The sequence below is a fragment of the Zootoca vivipara genome, chromosome 9 (genome assembly GCF_965207765.1).
Source record: "Zootoca vivipara chromosome 9, rZooViv2.hap1.1, whole genome shotgun sequence".
Classification (NCBI taxonomy): Eukaryota; Metazoa; Chordata; class Lepidosauria; order Squamata; family Lacertidae; genus Zootoca; species Zootoca vivipara.
The window spans coordinates 69,319,221-69,344,663 of record NC_142592.1 but is presented as its reverse complement, the minus strand read 5'-3'; the positions used below and the strand labels follow the sequence as shown (position 1 = coordinate 69,344,663).

Genomic DNA, 25,443 nt, shown 5'->3' with positions numbered 1-25,443 from the left:
CTTTTGAGGTGCAACTTCTATATCAATCCTGAGAGTCTTTCCACGGACTCTGCACCCCTGTTTCTTATGACAGGTGTACATTATCCTCATCCTCAATGAACCAGGCAGTGGAAAAGACACTTAAAGATGGAAGCCTGAGAGAGAGGGAAAGGCTTCTGGCTGCTTCCTGGGTGGGAGTGTGGAAACAAAGAGCCGCTTCCGGGAAGCTTCCCCTCCCCTCTTCCTCTTGGGATTTCCTCTCCTCTCCAGGGGGACCAATGGTTGGTGTTGAATAGTGGCTAAGAAGGATGAAGACACAGCTCTCAAAACAGCCAGCTCTTTATTCTAGCTCTGAGTCCAGACTGAACAGTAGCTTAGCCCAGTTTTTCCCAACCTTGTGCCTGCAGCTGTTTTCGGACTACAATTCCCATCATTCCTGACCAAGGTCTTGCTAGCTAGGGATGATGGGAGTTGTAGTCCAAAAACAGCTGGAGGCACAAGGTTGGGAAACACTGGTTAGCCGACTGTCTTATATAGTATTCAGTAATTTGCAACAGTAACAAACTCCCCCTAGCTACCCAATCCGTGAACAGCACTCTCAATCTATCATTTGCATGTTGTGGACCTGAGTGAGAACTGCAGCCACGTTGCCCAGAACAAGTACTGCAGTTAACTTAATGCATAAGGGATGTTCCCCCCCCCCCCACTTCTTCGCCCTCCGCTCTCTTTCCCTGTGTCTCCCCTCCGCACCCCTTGTCTCTCCATCCGGAGCCCCCCCCCAAGACGAGTAGAGAAGGGACGAGGGGGGGGTCTCTATCCAGGCGTCCCCCGCTCCCGTTAACCCTTTCCTGGCCCGCCTTTCTCAATGCAGAGACCAGAGGGTCTCAGGGATCCCTGCGTGGGGGAAACGGGGCAAGGGGGGTCCTCGTGGGGACCCCCTGGGTGGGCGCCCCATGTCCCCCCCCCGCCAAGGCGCCTAAGGGACCAAGGAAAGCCCCCTTCGCAGCACGCGTGCAGGGATCGACACCATGCGGACGGGAACCACGAATGGCGCTTTGCGGAGCTGGCGGGGGTCTCTGGGTCCTTTCTCTCCCCCCCCCCCCGCGGCCCCTTTACCTCTTCGTCCTCGCTCCCGATTCTCTTTCCCACGGGGGGGGGCGTTTCCCCTGCCGCCCCTCCTCCCCTTTCCGAAAGCGCGCGCCCTTAGAGCTACGGCGCAAAAGAGCAATCCGGTGTAGAAGCTCCACTTCCGGGAGAAGCAGGCAGTTTGGGACGGGGCTCTCCTCCCCCCCCCCCATTCCCGGAACAGAAGCCGGATGGCGAGGAGGAGGAGCAACATATTGGGGAGGGGATTTGGGGTTGTAGGGGCGGAGTGAGACAAGGATGTTCCAGGAGGGGAGGGGAGGAATTTAGTGGGGGGCGGAGAGGAAGGTTTCCCCCCTCCCCTCTTCCTTCTGGGGATCAGGAGAGCGAGGGAGGGGCTGATCCCAGCAATCCAACTGCAAAGTGCCCCCCCCACAATGGTTACATTGCAAAATCCTTCCTTCCCCCACTCCACGCCATGACCTCAGAATGCTCCATCCATGTTTTAGGTCTTGGTGCTCTTAACACCAGGAATGGGGGGCAGAATTGTACCTCACTGATGGTGCCGTGGGCACTGAAGACTGACAACTCAAGCAGGAGGCATAATGGGGGGGGGGCACACTCATAGGAGGAATGGATTCCATTACAAGGCATGGTGAATAATTTTGGCAAATTCAAACGCAAATACTTACGGTGGAGCGATGAACCCCAAATGACTGAGAACTCCCTGCAAACAGCCCCACTCTCCCAGGGCTCGTAGGACCTGGACCTAACCAACCAGATCTTTCGAAGTGTGACAAAACACCCTGGATGTTGGGAGCAGTTTCCATACGCCGACTCCTGGGTAGCGGTCCTGAGAGAGAGCCCTACATGGCTACAGAAGTTCAAAGGAAAGTATTGTACCTCGTTGATGGTGCCGTGGGCACTGAAGGAGGCAGAAGTAATCAAAGCCCAAAAGAAAGAGCACTTTCCCAGAGGAGAGGTGAAAAAGAAAGAACCAGCCTGGCCCCCAACCGCTCCCATATCAGCCTTTTATTGGCCAGACCTAGAGTTTGGATTTTGGATTTGATATCCTGCTTTATCACTACCTGAAGGAGTCTCAAAGCGGCTAACATTCTCCTTTCCCTTCCTCTCCCACAACAAACACTCTGTGAGGTGAGTGAGGCGGAGAGACTTCAGAGAAGTGTGACTAGACCAAGGTCACCAAGCAGCTGCATGTGGAAGAGTGGAGACTCGAACCTGATTCCCCAGATTACGAGTCTAGTCTACTGCTCTTAACCACTACACCACACTGGCTAGACCTAGAGTTAGGAGTTTTGATAGCCTTTGGGGGCATACAACACCCGGGATCCAAGCCTTCTTCCCTTGTCATTTCCCCAGCTGGTGCCTCCCCACCCCCTTCCACCCTGCCAGTCAATGACAGCAGCAGCAGCAACAACAATAAAATCAGTACAATAACAATATGCACTGTGGTCCTCTAGCTGGAAGAATAAAAACCTCTGGGACAATGGGAAAGTACTATCACCCCCAAACCCCAGAATAAGCAGCAGCTCTGGGGCTGCCCCATGGGGTTCATGAGTGAAGATGGACCCCCCCCCCCGGAGACTTCCCTGGTACCTGCAGCCCCTCCTTCCCCCTCTTGCAATTAGGCTTAGGGGCGGGGAATCTCCCATTAAATTACAGAATTTAAAGTTTTCTTCAGAATATGTAGGAGGCAGGGATAAGTTCTAGTGAAGAAGCAGTGTTTGGAGATCATGTGGTGGGGGGAGGGGGGACAGAGTTTGGTGGAAAAACCAGTCACACACACACACACACACACACATCTTGCATGCTTGAGTACAGCAACTCCAGGGCATGATTTAAGTATCAGCGGGGAAGGGGCCACGTGCAGAGCAATTCCCATGCAGAGGTCAAAACAACAACAACAACAACAACAACAACAACAACAACACACACACACACACACACACACACACACACACACTGGAAGCAGGACTTCTTCAGTTATAGTTTACTGAGGGTTCAAAGCATACAGTTCTCATTGGGTTCCCAGTGAGGCACAAAATCCAGTTTTGGCAGTAAAAAAATACACCCACAGTATATCTAGGTCAGGCACACAAACCGGCAGAAGGGAGCAAGGGAGGAAAGAGGCTGGAACGACACAGGGCAATGGAGGTGTGTGTTTCGCTTCCTGTCGTCTGGGAGGGAAGTCAGCAACTGGGCATGTGCAGGGGCTTCACGAAGCAAAGTTTTCTGCCGGCTGCTTCCAGGTACATCCTAGAAACACACACTGTGATTCGTGGTTTATTGCCATATCAATTGTTTTTCAAAGGTTATCGTGATGTGGTCTAGAAACCGGTATGGACGAGCTATTAATATATCGCCCAGCCCTAATCCTCACTCCCCACCACCAATTCAGATTTTCCCTCTCTATCAAAAGGTATCTTACATCTAAAATTATACTCCCTATTGTGAGACATTGCCTTCAATATTTCATTACTGTTCAGTTTTACATATAAACACAAGAACTTCACATACACATCATGCTTTTAAGACTGATTTCCTGCTGAGTTCATTGCTGTGAAGAAAAGAGTGGATTCTGAGAGGAACATGTCCCACATCCTATATAATAATGTCCAAGTTGTCCCTGCGTCCAGTTGTCCCGTGTGTCCCTGGGGTACTGCGCATGTACCCCAGGGATACAGGGATTGGACCAGAGACTTGGAACGCAGGCGCGCGCTCTCTCCCCCCAACCCTTCTGCCTACCGTTTGCGGTCGCCAACCACTCGCTTCTAAGCAGCAGTGCGAGAAGGAGGAGGCTGCGGGATAGACCCGTGCGCTTCTCTCTCTCTCTCTCTCGCGCACACACACACACACAAACCGCCCGCCCGTCGCCACAGCAAACCATCTCAGGCAGTCACTGGAGGGAAACGCAGCCGCAACTTTCCCCTCTCACGGCTGCTGCTTTTTCCCTTCGCGCGCGCTCGCGCTCTCTCTCTCTTACACACACACGCACACACACAGCTGAGCAGGACACGCTCCTGGCCCGCCACGGCCCACCCACCCCCCGTCCCGACACAGCCGTCTCTAATACCGCGCAGGGAGGAGGGAAAGGGAAACTACAACGCCCACAAAGCCGAGCGAGCGAACGAGAGCCTCGATTCCTCCGTCCAGACAGGCCGCGTTTGAGGGGAAATTAAAGCATTTGGGGCGAAGGGGAGAGAAAGCCGTCTGCGTCTGCCCCTCTCTCGGCTGTGCTTTTATTTTATTTTTATTTTTTATGGAGGCTTTTATTGGGTGTTGCTTAGGGAAACGGGATCCACAGCAACCTTTTGATAAGAGGCTGGAGCCGGAGTGGCTTGACCACCACATCTCTCTCCACACACATACCGCACACACACACAACCCCCCCACCCTTCCCACCCCCAATACATTCAGTCCTCCCTATTCCACAGTGACCCTGAGTGCAAACTTGCCACCAGCCTGGCTGCAATGCGCACTTAGCTCGCGCAGGCGGCACATCCCAGAAAAGCCCCGCTCACTTCTCTCTCTCTCTCTCTCTCTCTCTCTCTCACACACACACACACACACACACACACACACACACAAACCGCCCACCCGCCGCCACAGCAAACCACCCAGGTGGAGCCTGGGGTCTTCCACGCACATCCCCGCTGGTGGAGGCGACGCCTGCGCCGTCCCAGGGCTTCCCCTCTGTTCCCGCCCAGCTAGCGCCCGTTTACTAAACGGGCTGAATTCCACTAGTTCCATATATCTAAATGGGTTCTCCCCTGTGAGAGTCCCAAGATGTTTCTTAAACACTCCATTATAACAAAAGCACTTTCTGCAAATCTTTCCATTTAAACTGCTTCTCCTCTTGAGTTGTTGATGGGTTTGTACGGTTAAACTATAAAAGTTCTTCCTGCTCAAGAGTCTGTTGATATAGGACTTCCACTAGGACTGACCCTCTATCTACTTTCCTGACATTTGTATGGTTTGTCTCTTGTGTTAGTTTCTTGACTTAAATCAAGGGCTCCCCTCTGACTGAAGTTCCTTCCACATGCCATACATTTATATGGTTTCTTTCCCGTGTGTCTGCTGATGTTTTCTAAGATTTCCACTGTGACTGAAACTCTTTCCACACTCCATACATTTATATGGTTTTTCTCCTGTGTGAGTCCGTTGATGTTGTCTAAGGTTTCCATTATCACTAAAACTCTTTCCACACTCCATACATTTATATGGTTTCTCTCCTGTGTGAGTCCGTTGGTGTCTTCTAAGGGACTCATTGAAACTGAAGCTCTTTTCGCACTCCATGCATTTATATGGTTCCTCCCCTGTGTGAATCTGTAGATGTCTATTGAGTTGTCTACTGTGACTGAAGTTCTTTCCACACTCCATGCATTTATATGGTTTCTCCCCTGTATGAGTCCGTAGATGTCTATTGAGGTGTCCACTGTAACTGAAACTCTTTCCACACTCCATACATTTATATGGTTTCTCTCCTGTGTGAGTCCGTTGATGTTTTCTAAGGTTTGTATTACCACTAAAACTCTTTCCACACTCCATACATTTATATGGTTTTTCACCCGTGTGAGTCCGTTGATGGCTTCTAAGGTTTGAATTTAAACTGAAGCTCTTCCCACACTCCATGCATTTAAATGGTTTCTCTCCTGTATGAGTCTGAAGATGTCCTCTAAGTTGTCCACTCTGACTGAAGCTCTTCCCACACTCCATACATTTATACGGTTTCTCTCCTGTGTGAGTCTGTAGATGTATATTGAGGTGACCACTGTGACTGAAACTCTTTCCACACTCCATACATTTATATGGTTTCTCTCCTGTGTGAGTCCGTTGATGGCTTCTAAGCTTTGCATTTAAGCTGAAGCTTTTTCCGCACTCCATGCATTTAAAAGGTTTCTCCCCTGTGTGAATCTGTAGGTGTATATTGAGTTGTCCACTCTGACAGAAGCCCTTTCCACACTCCATGCATTTAAATGGTTTCTCTCCTGTGTGAGTCCGTTGATGTGTTTTAAGTCTTGCATTGAAACGGAAGCTTTTTCCACACTCCATGCATTCATATGGTTTTTCTCCCGTGTGAGTTCGCTGGTGTAATTTAAGGTCTCCACTCTGACTGAAGCTTTTTTCGCACTCCATGCATTTAAATGGTTTTTCGCCCGTGTGAGTCTGTAGATGAATACTGAGTTGTCCAGTCCAACTGAAGCTCTTTCCACACTCCATGCATTTATATGGTTTTTCTCCTGTGTGAGTCCGTTGATGTTGTCTAAGGTTTCCATTATCACTAAAACTCTTTCCACACTCCATACATTTATATGGTTTCTCTCCTGTGTGAGTCCGTTGGTGTCTTCTAAGGTTTCCATTATCACTAAAACTCTTTCCACACTCCATACATTTAAATGGTTTCTCTCCTGTGTGAATCTGTAGGTGTATATTTAGTTGTCCACTCTGACAGAAGCTCTTTCCACACTCCATGCACTTAAATGGTTTCTCTCCTGTGTGAGTCCGTTGATGTGTTTTAAGTCTTGCATTGAAACGGAAGCTTTTTCCACACTCCATGCAATCATATGGTTTTTCTCCCATGTGAGTTCGCTGGTGTAATTTAAGGTTTCCACTCTGACTGAAGCTTTTTTCGCACTCCATGCATTTAAAAGGTTTCTCCCCTGTGTGAACCCGTTGATGTCTTCTAAGCTTTCCATTCTCACTAAAGCACTTTCCGCACTTGATACATTTAAAAGGTTTCTCTCCTGTGTGAGTCCGTTGATGTTGTCTAAGGCGTCCACTATCACTAAAACTCTTTCCACACTCCATACATTTATTTAGTTTTTCACTTGTGTGAGTCCGCTGATGTTTATTGAGGTTTCCCCTCTGATTGAAGCTCTTTCCAGACTCCTTGCATTGGAATCCTTTCTTGCCCATGTGAGTCCCCTGATGTGTTCTAAGTGTTCCACTATCAGTGAAACTCTTTCCATTCTCCATACCTTTAAACGGTTTCTCCCTTTTTGAGATAGTTGATGTGAGCTATGTGTGCTCATTCAGTGAAGCATATTCCACTTTTCACACATTATAACGTTTTTTTCTAGTGAAATGAAAGTTTCTCCCTCCCCCGAAATTCTGACTTCTCTTCTCCATCACTTTCCTCAGAATGGGCTGAGAAGAAGTCCTGTTTGGGTTTCAAGGAAGAGAACAAAGAAAAAAAGAACACATCAAGCACCATTAGCAACCTCTCTTATTGCGATGTCTCCTACATTCTCCACCCATGTTCCCAGATTTTAGGAAATGAAGATGCAATGTCATCAAATGATAGTAATGCACCAGCAACCTTTCATAGTCCTCAATCATCGTTAATAAAGCAGCATGATCTGGGAATACAGCCTTTTCAAATCTATTCTTTCCTCACAGGAAAGGCAGCTGCTCTCTGTCCATCAACAGGTCCTCTCTTTCTCCACTTCATCATTCCTTTGAACATTTCCCATCCTCTGCATCATAATCCTCCTTCCACCCCCATTTCCACCTCTAGATCTTCATTAATCCCCTGCACAGTCCCATTCGCCTCAGGAGGTCCATGTGGACCATTCTGTGAGACCCAGGTCTACGTCTTTTCCAGGGACTGTGGTCTGGGTCAGTCAGAGAACAACCGTAGTTACAAGGCTTGGGGCTTTGGGTCAGCTGAATGGGTGCTCAGGGAAGCTCCTCTTCTTGGAGATGGACCTCCGTCTACATGCCTCTCATTGCATGGAGAGAGTAGGAGAAGCCGAAGGAAAGCAACTGGCACATGGGGATCCCAGATGGAAACACCCACCCCCATTGTTCTTTATAATAATGATGTGCTGCCTGATCTCGTGCCCATCTTCTGGACTATCCTAATCTGGCACTGAAAAAGCTTGATATTAAAGGCAAATGGATAACTGTACTTAAGGGAAACTTCAACCTTGAACATGTAGTATTGATTCATTAATGGCCAGAAGTTGTGTTATTTCTGGGGACATGAATTTATTCCTGATCCATCTTAAATATCATAATTATAGGATGTCTTGGGGTGTTAGGGGAGTAGTAGTACCTTTGGTGGCCGACAGGTTATGGGGGGTCCCCACCCTGCACTGAGTGCTCACCTGTGTCAGTATGCAACAGGGGCCGTGATCCAAGCAACGGCTTCAACTGGCCGGCTAAACCAGGTGAGGATAGCTGATGGGTCTCAAATCCTTGGTGGGTTGGGGAATTCTGCTGCAGGTGAAGGCAGGCCCTGGTGGATGGAGAGGATGAGAACAATAGTGAATCCCTCAGTCAAGAAGGCAGATTCTGTCCATGTTGCAGAGGAAAGTGAAGGGAAGGTGGGGCTCGTCAATTGGGGAAGGGACCCCATTGAGAAGGAAAACTCGGATCCTAAACCTTCGCTGCCTCGTGGGTTATCCTCAGGAGAAGAAAAGGCTCTGGAGGAGAACCTCTCTAAGACCGTTGGATGATGTCCAGCAACTCCTGCAGCCAAACTGATGCCAAATATACTGACCTGCGTCTCCAAAGAATAAGAGGAACAGAAATGCTTTTGAGGTGCAACTTCTATATCAATCCTGAGAGTCTTTCCACGGACTCTGCACCCCTGTTTCTTATGACAGGTGTACATTATCCTCATCCTCAATGAACCAGGCAGTGGAAAAGACACTTAAAGATGGAAGCCTGAGAGAGAGGGAAAGGCTTCTGGCTGCTTCCTGGGTGGGAGTGTGGAAACAAAGAGCCGCTTCCGGGAAGCTTCCCCTCCCCTCTTCCTCTTGGGATTTCCTCTCCTCTCCAGGGGGACCAATGGTTGGTGTTGAATAGTGGCTAAGAAGGATGAAGACACAGCTCTCAAAACAGCCAGCTCTTTATTCTAGCTCTGAGTCCAGACTGAACAGTAGCTTAGCCCAGTTTTTCCCAACCTTGTGCCTGCAGCTGTTTTCGGACTACAATTCCCATCATTCCTGACCAAGGTCTTGCTAGCTAGGGATGATGGGAGTTGTAGTCCAAAAACAGCTGGAGGCACAAGGTTGGGAAACACTGGTTAGCCGACTGTCTTATATAGTATTCAGTAATTTGCAACAGTAACAAACTCCCCCTAGCTACCCAATCCGTGAACAGCACTCTCAATCCATCATTTGCATGTTGTGGACCTGAGTGAGAACTGCAGCCACGTTGCCCAGAACAAGTACTGCAGTTAACTTAATGCATAAGGGATGTTCCCCCCCACTTCTTCGCCCTCCGCTCTCTTTCCCTGTGTCTCCCCTCCGCACCCCTTGTCTCTCCATCCGGAGCCCCCCCCCCAAGACGAGTAGAGAAGGGACGAGGGGGGGGTCTCTATCCAGGCGTCCCCCGCTCCCGTTAACCCTTTCCTGGCCCGCCTTTCTCAATGCAGAGACCAGAGGGTCTCAGGGATCCCTGCGTGGGGGAAACGGGGCAAGGGGGGTCCTCGTGGGGACCCCCTGGGTGGGCGCCCCATGTCCCCCCCCCCCGCCAAGGCGCCTAAGGGACCAAGGAAAGCCCCCTTCGCAGCACGCGTGCAGGGATCGACACCATGCGGACGGGAACCACGAATGGCGCTTTGGGGAGCTGGCGGGGGTCTCTGGGTCCTTTCTCTCCCCCCCCCCCCGCGGCCCCTTTACCTCTTCGTCCTCGCTCCCGATTCTCTTTCCCACGGGGGGGGGGCGTTTCCCCTGCCGCCCCTCCTCCCCTTTCCGAAAGCGCGCGCCCTTAGAGCTACGGCGCAAAAGAGCAATCCGGTGTAGAAGCTCCACTTCCGGGAGAAGCAGGCAGTTTGGGACGGGGCTCTCCTCCCCCCCCCCCATTCCCGGAACAGAAGCCGGATGGCGAGGAGGAGGAGCAACATATTGGGGAGGGGATTTGGGGTTGTAGGGGCGGAGTGAGACAAGGATGTTCCAGGAGGGGAGGGGAGGAATTTAGTGGGGGGCGGAGAGGAAGGTTTCCCCCCTCCCCTCTTCCTTCTGGGGATCAGGAGAGCGAGGGAGGGGCTGATCCCAGCAATCCAACTGCAAAGTGCCCCCCCCCACAATGGTTACATTGCAAAATCCTTCCTTCCCCCACTCCACGCCATGACCTCAGAATGCTCCATCCATGTTTTAGGTCTTGGTGCTCTTAACACCAGGAATGGGGGGCAGAATTGTACCTCACTGATGGTGCCGTGGGCACTGAAGGCTGACAACTCAAGCAGGAGGCATAATGGGGGGGGGCACACTCATAGGAGGAATGGATTCCATTACAAGGCATGGTGAATAATTTTGGCAAATTCAAACGCAAATACGTACGGTGGAGCGATGAACCCCAAATGACTGAGAACTCCCTGCAAACAGCCCCACTCTCCCAGGGCTCGTAGGACCTGGACCTAACCAACCAGATCTTTCGAAGTGTGACAAAACACCCTGGATGTTGGGAGCAGTTTCCATACGCCGACTCCTGGGTAGCGGTCCTGAGAGAGAGCCCTACGTGGCTACAGAAGTTCAAAGGAAAGTATTGTACCTCGTTGATGGTGCCGTGGGCACTGAAGGAGGCAGAAGTAATCAAAGCCCAAAAGAAAGAGCACTTTCCCAGAGGAGAGGTGAAAAAGAAAGAACCAGCCTGGCCCCCAACCGCTCCCATATCAGCCTTTTATTGGCCAGACCTAGAGTTTGGATTTTGGATTTGATATCCTGCTTTATCACTACCTGAAGGAGTCTCAAAGCGGCTAACATTCTCCTTTCCCTTCCTCCCCCACAACAAACACTCTGTGAGGTGAGTGAGGCTGAGAGACTTCAGAGAAGTGTGACTAGACCAAGGTCACCAAGCAGCTGCATGTGGAAGAGTGGAGACTCGAACCTGATTCCCCAGATTACGAGTCTAGTCTACTGCTCTTAACCACTACACCACACTGGCTAGTTAGAACTGGATATGGAACAACTGATTGGTTCAAAATTGGGAAAGGAGTACGACAAGGTTGTATATTGTCTCCCTGCTTATTTAACTTATATGCAGAATTCATCATGCGAAAGGCTGGACTAGATGAATCCCAAGCCGGAATTAAGATTGCCGGAAGAAATATCAACAACCTCAGATATGCAGATGACACAACCTTGATGGCAGAAAGCGAGGAGGAATTAAAGAACCTTTTAATGAGGGTGAAAGAGGAGAGCGCAAAATATGGTCTGAAGCTCAACATCAAAAAAACCAAGATCATGGCCACCGGTCCCATCACCTCCTGGCAAATAGAAGGGGAAGAAATGGAGGCAGTGAGAGATTTTACTTTCTTGGGCTCCTTGATCACTGCAGATGGTGACAGCAGTCACGAAATTAAAAGACGCCTGCTTCTTGGGAGAAAAGCAATGACAAACCTAGACAGCATCTTAAAAAGCAGAGACATCACTTTGCCTACAAAGGTCCGTATAGTTAAAGCTATGGTTTTCCCAGTAGTGATGTATGGAAGTGAGAGCTGGACCATAAAGAAGGCTGATCGTCGAAGAATTGATGCTTTTGAATTATGGTGCTGGAGGAGACTCTTGAGAGTCCCATGGACTGCTAGAAGATCAAACCTATCCATTCTTAAGGAAATCAGCCCTGAGTGCTCCCTGGAAGGACAGATCGTGAAGCTGAGGCTCCAATACCTTGGCCACCTCATGAGAAGAGAAGAATCCTTGGAAAAGACCCTGATGTTGGGAAGATTGAGGGCACTAGGAGAAGGGGACGACAGAGGACAAGATGGTTGGACAGTGTTCTCGAAGCTACGAACATGAGTTTGACCAAACTGCGGGAGGCAGTGCAAGACAGGAGTGCCTGGCGTGCTCTGGTCCATGGGGTCACGAAGAGTCGGACACGACTAAACGACTAAACAACAACACACTGGCTAGACCTAGAGTTAGGAGTTTTGATAGCCTTTGGGGGCATACAACACCCGGGATCCAAGCCTTCTTCCCTTGTCATTTCCCCAGCTGGTGCCTCCCCACCCCCTTCCACCCTGCCAGTCAATGACAGCAGCAGCAACAACAACAATAAAATCAGTACAATAACAATATGCACTGTGGTCCTCTAGCTGGAAGAATAAAAACCTCTGGGACAATGGGAAAGTACTATCACCCCCAAACCCCAGAATAAGCAGCAGCTCTGGGGCTGCCCCATGGGGTTCATGAGTGAAGATGGACCCCCCCCCCGGAGACTTCCCTGGTACCTGCAGCCCCTCCTTCCCCCTCTTGCAATTAGGCTTAGGGGCGGGGAATCTCCCATTAAATTACAGAATTTAAAGTTTTCTTCAGAATATGTAGGAGGCAGGGATAAGTTCTAGTGAAGAAGCAGTGTTTGGAGATCATGTGGTGGGGGGAGGGGGGACAGAGTTTGGTGGAAAAACCAGTCACACACACACACACACACACACACACACACACACACACACACATCTTGCATGCTTGAGTACAGCAACTCCAGGGCATGAACTAAGTATCAGCGGGGAAGGGGCCACGTGCAGAGCAATTCCCATGCAGAGGTCAAAACAACAACAACAACAACAACAACAACAACAACACACACACACACACACACACACACACACACACACACACACACACTGGAAGCAGGACTTCTTCAGTTATAGTTTACTGAGGGTTCAAAGCATACAGTTCTCAGTGGGTCCCCAGTGAGGCACAAAATCCAGTTTTGGCAGTAAAAAAATACACCCACAGTATATCTAGGTCAGGCACACAAACCGGCAGAAGGGAGCAAGGGAGGAAAGAGGCTGGAACGACACAGGGCAATGGAGGTGTGTGTTTCGCTTCCTGTCGTCTGGGAGGGAAGTCAGCAACTGGGCATGTGCAGGGGCTTCACGAAGCAAAGTTTTCTGCCGGCTGCTTCCAGGTACATCCTAGAAACACACACTGTGATTCGTGGTTTATTGCCATATCAATTGTTTTTCAAAGGTTATCGTGATGTGGTCTAGAAACCGGTATGGACGAGCTATTAATATATGGCCCAGCCCTAATCCTCACTCCCCACCAGCAATTCAGATTTTCCCTCTCTATCAAAAGGTATCTTACATCTAAAATTATACTCCCTATTGTGAGACATTGCCTTCAATATTTCATTACTGTTCAGTTTTACATATAAACACAAGAACTTCACATACACATCATGCTTTTAAGACTGATTTCCTGCTGAGTTCATTGCTGTGAAGAAAAGAGTGGATTCTGAGAGGAACATGTCCCACATCCTATATAATAATGTCCAAGTTGTCCCTGCGTCCAGTTGTCCCGTGTGTCCCTGGGGTACTGCGCATGTACCCCAGGGATACATGGATTGGACCAGAGACTTGGAACGCAGGCGCGCGCTCTCTCCCCCCAACCCTTCTGCCTACCGTTTGCGGTCGCCAACCACTCGCTTCTAAGCAGCAGTGCGAGAAGGAGGAGGCTGCGGGATAGACCCGTGCGCTTCTCTCTCTCTCTCTCTCGCGCACACACACACACACAAACCGCCCGCCCGTCGCCACAGCAAACCATCTCAGGCAGTCACTGGAGGGAAACGCAGCCGCAACTTTCCCCTCTCACGGCTGCTGCTTTTTCCCTTCGCGCGCGCTCGCGCTCTCTCTCTCTTACACACACACACGCACACACACAGCTGAGCAGGACACGCTCCTGGCCCGCCACGGCCCACCCACCCCCCGTCCCGACACAGCCGTCTCTAATACCGCGCAGGGAGGAGGGAAAGGGAAACTACAACGCCCACAAAGCCGAGCGAGCGAACGAGAGCCTCGATTCCTCCGTCCAGACAGGCCGCGTTTGAGGGGAAATTAAAGCATTTGGGGCGAAGGGGAGAGAAAGCCGTCTGCGTCTGCCCCTCTCTCGGCTGTGCTTTTATTTTATTTTTACACATCATGCTTTGAAGACTGATTTCCTGCTGAGTTCATTGCTGTGAAGAAAAGAAGGGATTCTGAGAGGAACATGTCCCACATTCCATACATCTAAATGGGTTCTCCCCTGTGAGAGTCCCAAGATGTTTCTTAAACACTCCATTATAACAAAAGCACTTTCTGCAAATCTTTCCATTTAAACTGCTTCTCCTCTTGAGTTGTTGATGGGTTTGTACGGTTAAACTATTAAAGTTCTTCGTGCTCATGAGTCTGTTGATACAGGACTTCCACTAGGACTGACCCTCTATCTACTTTCCTGACATTTACATGGTTTGTCTCTTGTGTAAGTTTCTTGACTTAAATCAAGGGCTCCCCTCTGACTGAAGTTCCTTCCACATGCCATACATTTATATGGTTTCTTCCCTGTGTGTCTGCTGATGTCTTCTAAGATTCTAAGGGACTCATTTAAACTGAAGCTCTTTCCGCACTCCATGCATTTAAATGGTTTCTCCCTTGTGTAAGTCTGTAGATGTTTACTAAGGTGTCCACTCTGACAGAAGCTCTTTCAACACTCCATACATTTATATGGTTTCTCTCCTGTGTGAGTCCGTTGATGTCTTCTAAGGGACTCATTGAAACTGAAGCTCTTTCCACACTCCATGCATTTAAATGGCTTCTCCCCTGTGTGAATCTGTAGATGTCTATTGAGTTGTCTACTCCTACTGAAGTTCTTTCCACACTCCATGCATTTATATGGTTTCTCTCCTGTGTGAGTCCGTTGATGTTTTCCAAAGTTTCCATTATCACTAAAACTCTTTCCACACTCCATACATTTATATGGTTTCTCTCCTGTGTGAGTCCGTTGGTGTCTTCTAAGGGACTCATTGAAACTGAAGCTCTTTCCACACTCTATGCATTTAAATGGCTTCTCCCCTGTGTGAATCTGTAGATGTCTATTGAGTTGTCTACTCCTACTGAAGTTCTTTCCACACTCCATGCATTTATATGGTTTCTCTCCTGTGTGAGTCCGTTGATGTTTTCCAAAGTTTCCATTATCACTAAAGCTCTTTCCACACTCCATACATTTATATGGTTTTTCACCCGTGTGAGTCCGTTGATGGCTTCTAAGGTTTGCATTTAAACTGAAGCTCTTTCCACACTCCATGCATTTAAATGGCTTCTCCCCTGTGTGAGTCTCTAGATGTATGTTGAATTGTCCACTGTGACTGAAACTCTTTCCACACTCCATACATTTATATGGTTTCTCTCCTGTGTGATTCCGTTGGTGTCTTCTAAGGGACGCATTTAAATTGAAGCTCTTTCCGCACTCCATGCATTTATATGGTTTTTCTCCCGTGTGAGTCTGTAGATGACTATTGAGGTGTCCACTCCAACTGAAGCTCTTTCCACACTCCATGCATTTAAAAGGTTTCTCCCCTGTGTGAACCCGTTGGTGTCTTCTAAGGTTTCCATTATCACTAAAACTCTTTCCGCACTCCATACATTCATATGGTTTCTCTCCTGTGTGAATCCGTTGGTGTCTTCTAAGGTTTCCATTATCACTAAAATGCTTTCCACACTCCATACATTCATATGGTTTCTCTCCTGTGTGAGTCCGTTGATGTTGTCTAAGGCTTCCACTATTACTAAAGCTCTTTCCACACTCCATACATTTATATAGTTTCTCTCCTGTGTGAGTCCGCTGATGTATATTGAGGTTTCCCCTCTTTCCAGACTCCTTGCATTGGAATCTTTTCTTGCCCATGTGAGTACCTTGATGTGCTCTAAGTGTTCCACTATCAGTTAAACTCTTTCCATTCTCCATAGCTTTAAACGGTTTCTCCCCTTTTTGAGATGTGAGCTATGTGTGCTCATTCAGTGAAGCATATTCCACATTTCACACATTATAATGGTTTTTTCTAGTGAAATGAAAGTTGCTCCCTCCCCTGAAATTCTGACTTGTCTTCTCCATCGCTTTCCTCAGAATGGGCTGAGAAGAAGTCCTGTTTGGGTTTCAAGGAAGAGAACAAAGAAAAAAAGAACACATCAAGCACCATTAGCAACCTCTCTTATTGCGATGTCTCCTACATTCTCCACCCATGTTCCCAGATTTTTAGGAAATGAAGATGCAATGTCATCAAATGATAGTAATGCATCAGCAACCTTTCATAGTCCTCAATCATCGTTAATAAAGCAGCATGATCTTGGAATACAGCCTTTTCAAATCTATTCTTTCCTCACAGGAAAGGCAGCTGCTCTCTGTCCATCAACAGGTCCTCTCTTTCTCCGTTTCATCATTCCTTTGAACATTTCCCATCCTCTGCATCATAATCCTCCATCCACCCCCGTTTCCACCTCTAAATCTTCATGAATCACCTGCACAGTCCCATTGGCCTCAGGAGGTCCATGTGGACCATTCTGTGAGACCCAGGTCTACGTCTTTTCCAGGGACTGTGGTCTGGGTCAGTCAGAGGACTAGAGACAAGGCTTGGCGCTTGGGGTCAGCTGAATGGGTGCTCAGGGAAGCTCCTGTTCTTCGAGATGGACCTCCGTCTACATGCCTCTCATTGCATGGAGAGAGTAGGAGAAGCAGAAGGAGCAGTAGTTGGAGCATGGGAATCCCAGATGGAAACACCCACCCCCATTGTTCTTTATAATAATGATGTGCTGCCTGACCTTGTGCCCCTCTTCTGACACAGGACTATCCTAATCTGGCACTGAAAAAGCTGGATATCAAAGGCAAATGGATAACTGTACTTAAGGGAAACTTCAACCTTGAACATGTAGTATTGATTCATTAATGGCCAGAAGTTGTGTTATTTCTGGGGACATGAATTTATTCCTGATCCATCTTAAATATCATAATTATAGGATGCCTTGGGGTGTTAGGGGAGCAGTAGTACCTTTGGTGGCCGACATGTTGGGGGGGGGGTCCCACCCTGCACTGAGCGCTCACCTGTGGCTTCCAGAAGCTGCCAGCATGCAACAGAGGCCAGGATCCAAGCAACGGCTTCAACCGGCCGGCTAAACCAGGTGAGGATAGCTGATGGGTCTCAAATCGTTGGTGGGTTGGGGAATTCTGCTGCAGGTGAAGGCAGGCCCTGGTGGATGGAGAGGATGAGAACAACCGTGAATCTCACAGTCAGGAAGCAGATTCTGTCCATGTTGCAGAGGAAAGTGAAAGGAAGATGGGGCTCGTCAACCGGGGAAGGGACCCCATTGAGAAGGAAAACTCGGATCCTAAACCTCCGCTGCCTCGTGGGTTATCCTCAGGAGAAGAAAAGGCTCTGGAGGAGAACCTCTCTAAGACCGTTGGATGGTGTCCTGCACACCTCCTTCCAGCAACTCCTGCAGCCAAACTGGTGCCAAATATACTGCTCTGCTTTCCTTGGGACCATATCAGCCAGGCTGAGAAGGGGGTCTTGTTCTCTAGGCAGCCCAGGACCCCCAACCCCACTGCCCAGGCTTCCATTGCTGCTAACACAGCAGTTTCGTATGAAGAGATGAGCTCAGACCTGTCTATCAAAGTCTGTCCGATGTTGAATAAGGAAAACAGAAGTGATATTTTCATCATACGTCACTGTCAAAGTATTCCAAATATTTGTCTTTTGAAGGAAAGACCACCAAGCATCCTATGGCCCCTTCAAAGCTAATGAAAGTATTGTGCCTGGAACTTTTGTGGGCTGCAGGACCAGGAAAGCTTCTGCCACCATTATCCTTCCAATTGGGATTCAGGCCTCATCCTGGAACTGAAACTGTGGATGATTCCCAGATCTTCCTCTCTTTTAAATTGGAACCAGTGAAGGCAGTGAATGCCTTGTTCGCATTTCCAGAGGTGGTTGGAGGATGGATGGCGGCTAACAGATTTAGGTTGAACCCTGACAAGACAGAAGTAACCTTTTGGGGGGACAGAGGGCGGGCAGGTGGGGGACTCCCTGGTCCTGATGGGTTAACTGTGCCCCTAAAGGACCAGGTACTCAGCCTGGAGGTCATTTTGGACTCACAGCTGTCCATGGAGACGCAGGTCAGTTCTGGGTCCAGGGCAGCTGTCTGGTACACAGGCTGAGACCCTACCAGCCTGCAGACTCTCTCCCCCCCCCCCCCCGAGTGGTGCATGCTCTGGTTATCTCCTGCTCAGAGTATTGTCATGTGCTCAACATGGGGCTACCTTTGAAGGTGACTCAAAACCTCCAAATAATACAGAATGTGGACCTAGGAGCAGCCGCCGGGACCACATATCACTGGTCCTAAAGGATCTTCCCTGGCTCTCAGCGCATTTCTGAGCTTAATTCAAACTCTTGGTGCTGACCTTTAAAGTGTCATGGTTGCATTTTTTCAGGCATAGAAAAGTATTGGTCTCATGTAGAGAGATGATTCCTAGTCTATTGGTTCAAGAAGGTTCTGGTAGTTTTGCTCTGTGATTCAAAGTTGTATTCTCTAACTGGAACATTTTAGCTGATAAGGCAGTTTCCTTTCTGCTGAGAGCAGGTGGTGGGATAAGTGGTTATGAGGTTAAGAATAATAATATTAATAAATTTTAATTGGTACCCCACCCTCCCTGGCCAGAACTGGTTTCAGGGCAGTTGACACTGGCTACAAAGAATAAGAGGAAGAGAAATGCTTTCGAGGTGCAACTTCTATATCAATCCTGAGAGTCTTTCCACGGACTCTGCATCCCTGTTTCTTATGACAGGTGTACATTATCCTCATCCTCAATGAACCCGGCAGTGGGAAAGACACTTAAAGATGGAAACCTGAGAGAGAGGGAAAGGTTTCCGGCTGCTTCCTGGGTGGGATTGCGGAAACAAAGAGCCGCTTCCGGGAAGCTTCCCCTCCCCTCTTCCTCTTGGGATTTCCTCTCCTCTCCAGGGGGACCAATGGTTGGTGTTGAATAGTGGCTAAGAAGGATGAAGACACAGCTCTCAAAACAACCAGTTCTTTATTCTAGCTCTGAGTCCAGGCTGAACAGTAGCTTAGCCAACTGGTTTATATAGTATTCTGTAACTTGCAACAGTAACAAACTTCCCCTAGCTACCCAATCCGTGAACAGAACTCTCAATCCTTCATTTGCATGTTGTGTACATGAGTGAGAATTGCAGTTAACTTAATACATAACAGTTGGACTTGGAAGAACCTAGGAGTCTGGGCAGGGAAGGGGCTTCTGGAGTGGGAAGAGGATGGAGCATGAAGGAAGGAAGGGGTGGGGGGGGCTGACCCCCCCTTTCCAGGGATCCCTCTCTGGTTACCTTGACGGGGAGGCGGATTCCTGGGTGGGAAGGAGAAACCAAGAGGACGGTCGTTCCGGAGCTTCCCCTCGGGCACCACGATGGGGACGTCTCCCTAAAATCTGGTCTTCCGATCTCCCCCCCCCCACCCATGTTTTCCTTCCCTGCCCCAGGGATGCTCCCCGCCTCACTTCCTCAACCTCCCCTCTCTTTCCCTGTGTCTCCCCTCCGCACCCCTTGTCTCTCCATCCGGAGCCCCCCCCCCAAGACGAGTAGAGAAGGGACGAGGGGGGTCTCCATCCAGGCGTCCCCCGCTCTCGTTAACCCTTTCCTGGCCCGCCTTTCTCCATGCAGAGACCACAGGGTCTCAGGGATTCTTGTGTGGGGGAAACGGGGCAAGGGGGGTCCTCGTGGGGACCCCCTGGGTGGGCGCCCCATGTCCCCCCCCTGCCAAGGCGCCTAAGGGGCCAAGGAAAGCCCCCTTCGCAGCACGCGTGCAGGAATCGACAACATGCAGACGGGAACCACGAATGGAGCTCTGGGGAGCTGGCGGGGGTCTCTGGGTCCTTCCCCCCCCCCCCGCGGCCCCTTTACCTCTTTTCCCTCGTTCCCGATTCTCTTTCCCACGGGGGGGGGGATTTCCCCTGCGTGTACCTCCTCCCCTTTCCGAAAGCGCGCGCCCCTAGAGCTACGGCGCAGAGCAGCAATCCGGTGTAGAAGCTCCACTTCCGGGAGAAGAAGGCAGTTTGGGAGGGGGCTCTCCCCCCACCCCATTCCCGGAACAGAAGCTGGATGGCGAGGAGGAGGAGCAACATATTGGGGAGGGGATTTGGGGTTGAGGGGCGGAGGGAGGGAAAGATGTGCCGGGAGGAGTGGGGAGGAATTTAGTGGGGGGAGAGGAAGGTTTTTTCCCTCCCCTCTTCCTTCTGGGGATCAGGAGAACGAGGGAGGGGCTGATCCCAGCAATCCAACTGCAAAGTGCCCCCCCCCACACACAATGGTTACGTTGCAAAATCCTTCCTTCCCCCACTCCACGCCATGACCTCAGAATGCTCCATCCATGTTTTAGGTCTTGGTGCTGTTAACACCAGGAAGGGGGGGGGCAGTATTATACCTCGCTGATGGTGCCGTGGGCACTGAAGGAGGCAGAAGTAATCAAAGCCCAAAAGAAAGAGCACTTTCCAGAGGAGAGATGAAAACGAAAGAACCAGCCTGGCCCCCAACGGCTCCCATATCAGCCTTTTATTGGCCAGACCTAGAGTTTGGATTTTAAATTTGATATCCCGCTCTATCACTACCTGAAGGAGTCTCAAAGCGGCTAACATTCTCCTTTCCCTTCCTCCCCCACAACAAACACTCTGTGAGGTGAGTGGGGCTGAGAGACTTCAGAGAAGTGTGACTAGACCAAGGTCACCCAGCAGCTGCATGTGGAGGAGCGGGGAAGCGAACCCGGTTCCCCAGATTACGAGTCTAGCCTACCGCTCTTAACCACTACACCACACTGGCGAGACCTAGAGCTAGGAGTTTGGATAGCCTTTCGGGGCATACAACACCCGGTATCCAAGCCTTCTTCCCTGGTCAGTTCCCCAACTGGTGCCTCCCCTCCCCCTTCCACCCTGCCAGTCAATGACAGCAGCAGCAGCAGCAGCAATAAAATTAGTACAATAACAATATGCACTGTGGTCCTCTAGCTGGAAGAATAACTCCTGGGACAATGGAAAAGTACTATCATCCCCAAACCCCAGAATAAGCAGCAGCTCTGGGGTGCCCCATGGGGTTCATGAGTGAAGATGCCCCGCCCCCAGGAGACTTCCCTGGTACCTGCAGCCCCTCCTTCTCCCTCTTGCAATTAGGCTTAGGGGCGGGGAATCTCCCATTAAATTACAGAATTTTATGTTTTCTTCAGAATGCGTAGGAGGCAGGGATAAGTTCTAGTGAAGAAGCAGTGTTTGGAGATCATGTGGTGGGGGGAGGGGGGACAGAGTTTGGTGGAAAAACCAGTCACACACACACACACACACACACACACACCCATCTTGCATGCTTGAGTACAGCAACTCCAGGGCATAAACTAAGTATCAGCGGGGAAGGGGCCACATGCAGAGCAATTCCCATGCAGAGGTCAAAACAACAACAACAACAACAACAACACACACAGGCAGCAGGACTTCTTCAGTAATAGTTTACTGAGGGCTCAAAGCATACAGTTCTCATTGCGTCCCCAGTGAGGCACAAAGCTTAGCTCCTGAGAGCAAATCTAGTTTCAGCAGTAAAAAAAATACACCCACAGTACATCTAAGTCAGGCACACAAACCGGCAGAAGGGAGCAAGGAAGAAAGAGGCTGGAACGACACAGGGCAATGGAGGTGTGTGTTTCGCTTCCTGTCGTCTGGGAGGGAAGTCAGCAACTGGGCATCTTCAGGGGCTTCACGAAGCAAAGTTTTCTGCCGGCTGCTTCCAGGCACATCCCAGAAACACACGCTGTGATTCGTGGTTTATTGCCATATCAATTGTTTTTCAAAGGTTATCGCGATGTGGTCTAGAAACCGGTATGGACGAGCTATTAATATATCGCCCAGCCCTAATCCTCACTCCCCACCAGCAATTCAGATTTTCCCTCTCTATCAAAAGGTATCTTGCATCTAAAATTATACTCCCTATTGTGAGACATTGCCTTAAATATTTCATTACTGTTGTTTTACATATAAACACAAGAACTTCACATATACATCATGCTTTGAAGACTGATTTCCTCCTGAGTTTATTGCTGTGAAGAAAAGAGTGGACCCTGAGAGGAACATGTCCCACATTCCATACATCTAAATGGGTTCTCCCCTGTGAGAGTCCCAAGATGTTTCTTAAACACTCCATTATAACAAAAGCACTTTCTGCAAATCTTTCCATTTAAACTGCTTCTACTCTTCAGTTGTTGATGGGTTTGTATGGTTAAACTATTAAAGTTCTTCCTGCTCATGAGTCTGTTGATACAGGACTTCCACTAGGACTGACCCTCTATCTACTTTCTTGACATTTACATGGTTTGTCTCTTGTGCAAGTTTTTTGACTTAAATCAAGGGCTCCCCTCTGACTGAAGTTCCTTCCACATGCCATACATTTATATGGTTTCTTCCCTGTGTCTGCTGATGTTTTCTAAGATTTCCACTGTGACTGAAACTCTTTCCACACCCCATACATTTATATGGTTTCTCTCCTGTGTGAGTCCGTTGATGTTGTCTAAGGTTTCCATTATCACTAAAACTCTTTCCACACTCCATACATTTATATGGTTTCTCTCCTATGTGAGTCCGTTGGTGTCTTCTAAGGGACTCATTGAAACTGAAGCTCTTTCCACACTCCATGCATTTAAATGGCTTCTCCCCTGTGTGAATCTGTAGATGTCTATTGAGTTGTCTACTCCTACTGAATTTCTTTCCACACTCCATGCATTTATATGGTTTCTCTCCTGTGTGAGTCTGTAAATGTCTATTGAGGTGTCCACTGTACCTGAAACTCTTTCCACACTCCATACATTTATATGGTTTCTCTCCTGTGTGAGTCCGTTGATGTTTTCCAAAGTTTCCATTATCACTAAAACTCTTTCCACACTCCATACATTTATATGGTTTTTCACCCGTGTGAGTCCGTTGATGGCTTCTAAGGTTTGCATTTAAACTGAAGCTCTTTCCACACTCCATGCATTTAAATGGCTTCTCCCCTGTGTGAGTCTCTAGATGTATGTTGAATTGTCCACTGTGACTGAAACTCTTTCCACACTCCATACATTTATATGGTTTCTCTCCTGTGTGATTCCGTTGGTGTCTTCTAAGGCACGCATTTAAACTGAAGCTCTTTCCACACTCCATGCATTTAAATGGTTTCTCCCCTGTGTGAATCTGTAGATGTATATTGAGTTGTACCCTCTTACTGAAGTTCTTTCCACACTCCATACATTTATATGGTTTTTCACCCGTGTGAGTCCGTTGATGGCTTCTAAGGTTTGCATTTAAACTGAAGCGCTTTCCACACTCCATGCACTTAAATGGTTTCTCTCCTGTGTGAGTCCGTTGATGTGTTTTAAGTCTTGCATTGATATGGAAGCTTTTTCCACACTCCATGCATTCATATGGTTTTTCTCCCATGTGAGTTTGCTGCTGTAATTTAAGGTCTCCACTCTGACTGAAGCTTTTTCCGTACTCCATACATTTAAATGGTTTTTCTCCCGTGTGAGTCTGTAGATGAATATGGAGTTGTCTACTCCAACTGAAGCTCTTTCCACACTCCATGCATTTAAAAGGTTTCTCCCCTGTGTGAACCCGTTGGTGTCTTCTAAGGTTTCCATTATCACTAAAACTCTTTCCGCACTCCATACATTCATATGGTTTCTCTCCTGTGTGAATCCGTTGGTGTCTTCTAAGGTTTGCATTTAAACTGAAGCTCTTTCCACACTCCATACATTCATATGGTTTCTCTCCTGTGTGAGTCCGTTGATGTTGTCTAAGGCTTCCACTATTACTAAAGCTCTTTCCACACTCCATACATTTATATGGTTTTTCACTTGTGTGAGTCCGCTGATGTTTATTGAAGTTTCCCCTCTGATTGAACCTCTTTCCAGACTCCTTGCATTGGAATCCTTTCTTCCCCATGTGATTCCCCTGATGTGTTCTAAGTGTTCCACTATCAGTAAAACTCTTTCCACTCTCCATACCTTTAAATGGTTTCTTTGCTCTTTGAGATAGTTGATGTGAGCTATGTGTGCTCATTCAGTGAGGCATATTCCACATTTCACACATTTTGATGTCTATTCCTAATGAAATGAAAGTTGCTCCCTCCCCCGAAATTCTGACTTGTCTTCTCCATCGCTTTCCTCAGAATGGGCTGAGAAGAAGTCCTGTTTGGGTTTCAAGGAAGAGAACAAAGAAAAAAAGAACACATCAAGCGCCATTAGCAACCTCTCTTATTGCGATGTCTCCTACATTCTCCACCCATGTTCCGAGATTTTAGGAAATGAAGATGCAATGTCATCAAATGATAGTAATGCATCAGCAACCTTTCATAGTCCTCAATCATCGTTAATAAAGCAGCATGATCTGGGAATACAGCCTTTTCAAATCAATTGTTTCCTCACAGGAAAGGCAGCTGCTCTCTGTCCATCAACAGGTCCTCTCTTTCTCCGCTTCATCATTCCTTTGGACATTTCCCATCCCATCCTCTGCATCATAATCCTCCATTCACCCCCGTTTCCACCTCTCAATCTTCATTAATCCCCTGCACAGTCCCATTGGCCTCAGGAGGTCCATGTGGACCATTCTGTGAGACCCAGGTCTACGTCTTTTCCAGGGACTGTGGTCAGGGCACTCAGAGAACTAGTGACAAGTCTTGGTGCTTGGGGTCAGCTGAATGGGTGCTCAGGGAAGCTCCTGTTCTTGGAGATGGACCTCCGTCTACATGCCTCTCATTGCATGGAGAGAGTAGGAGAAGCAGAAGGAGCAGAAGTTGGAGCATGGTAATCCCAGATGGAAACACCCACCCCCATTGTTCTTTATAATAATGATGTGCTGTCTGACCTTGTGCCCCTCTTCTGACACAGGACTATCCTAATCTGGCACTGAAAAAGCTGGATATCAAAGGCAAATGGATAACTGTACTTAAGGGAAACTTCAACCTTGAACATGTAGTATTTATTCATTAATGGCCAGAAGTTGTGTTATTTCTGGGGACATTAATTTATTCCTGATCCATCTTAAATATCATAATTATAGGATGCCTTGGGGTGTTAGGGGAGCAGAATTCCCTTTGGTGGCCGACATGTTTGGGGGGGGGGTTCCCACCCTGCACTGAGCGCTCACCTGTGGCTTCCAGAAGCTGCCAGCATGCAACAGGGGCTGTGATCAAAGCAACGGCTTCAACTGGCTTCAATGGTAGGAGGCATAATGGGGGGGGGGGGCACACTCATAGGAGGAATGGACTCCATTACAAGGCATGGTGAATAATTTCTGGCAAATTCAAACGCAAATACAGTGGAGGGATGAACCCCAAATGACTGAGAACTCCCTGCAACTGAGAACTCCCGGGCTCAAAGGACCTGGACCTAACCAACCAGATCTTTCGAAGTGTGACAAAACACCCTGGATGTTGGGAGCAGTTTCCATACGCCGACTCCTGGGTAGCGGTCCTGAGAGAGAGCCCTACATGGCTACAGAAGTTCAAAGGAAAGTATGTTGATGGTGCCGTGGGCACTGAAGGAGGCAGAAGTAATCAAAGCCCAAAAGAAAGAGCACTTTCCCAGAG

General features: G+C 48.8%; 1 protein-coding gene and 2 pseudogenes across 3 annotated transcripts in view; all 3 read right to left on the bottom strand.

Annotated features, from left to right (window-relative positions):
• LOC148684696 (uncharacterized) overlaps window positions 1–16,977 on the bottom strand; it is a 36,242-nt pseudogene extending 19,265 nt beyond the window's left edge. Inside the window, exon 1 of the transcript XR_015951716.1 lies at window positions 16,887–16,977. The product of XR_015951716.1 is annotated as an uncharacterized LOC148684696 (transcript). The remainder of the gene's footprint in view (window positions 1–16,886) is intronic.
• LOC148684695 (uncharacterized) lies at window positions 3,059–17,024 on the bottom strand. Its single transcript, XM_088676532.1, has 3 exons — window positions 16,887–17,024; window positions 8,193–8,323; window positions 3,059–7,243 (listed from the first exon to the last, which is right to left on the bottom strand). Exon 3 carries the CDS (start codon window positions 7,057–7,059, stop codon window positions 5,134–5,136), a length of 1,926 nt encoding a protein of 641 aa, XP_088532658.1. The 5' UTR covers window positions 7,060–7,243; window positions 8,193–8,323; window positions 16,887–17,024; the 3' UTR covers window positions 3,059–5,133.
• On the bottom strand, window positions 12,669–25,069 carry LOC132592716 (uncharacterized; annotated as a pseudogene). The gene is made up of 4 exons (XR_015951715.1): window positions 25,002–25,069; window positions 22,301–24,043; window positions 14,785–15,637; window positions 12,669–14,533 (listed from the first exon to the last, which is right to left on the bottom strand). The product of XR_015951715.1 is annotated as an uncharacterized LOC132592716 (transcript).
• Between the last annotated feature and the right edge of the window lie 374 nt (window positions 25,070–25,443).

Excerpts from the sequence above, each read along its gene's own strand:
- LOC148684695 (XM_088676532.1), bottom strand. The coding sequence starts at position 7,059 with ATGGAGAATGGAAAGAGTTTCACTGATAGTGGAACACTTAGAACACAT.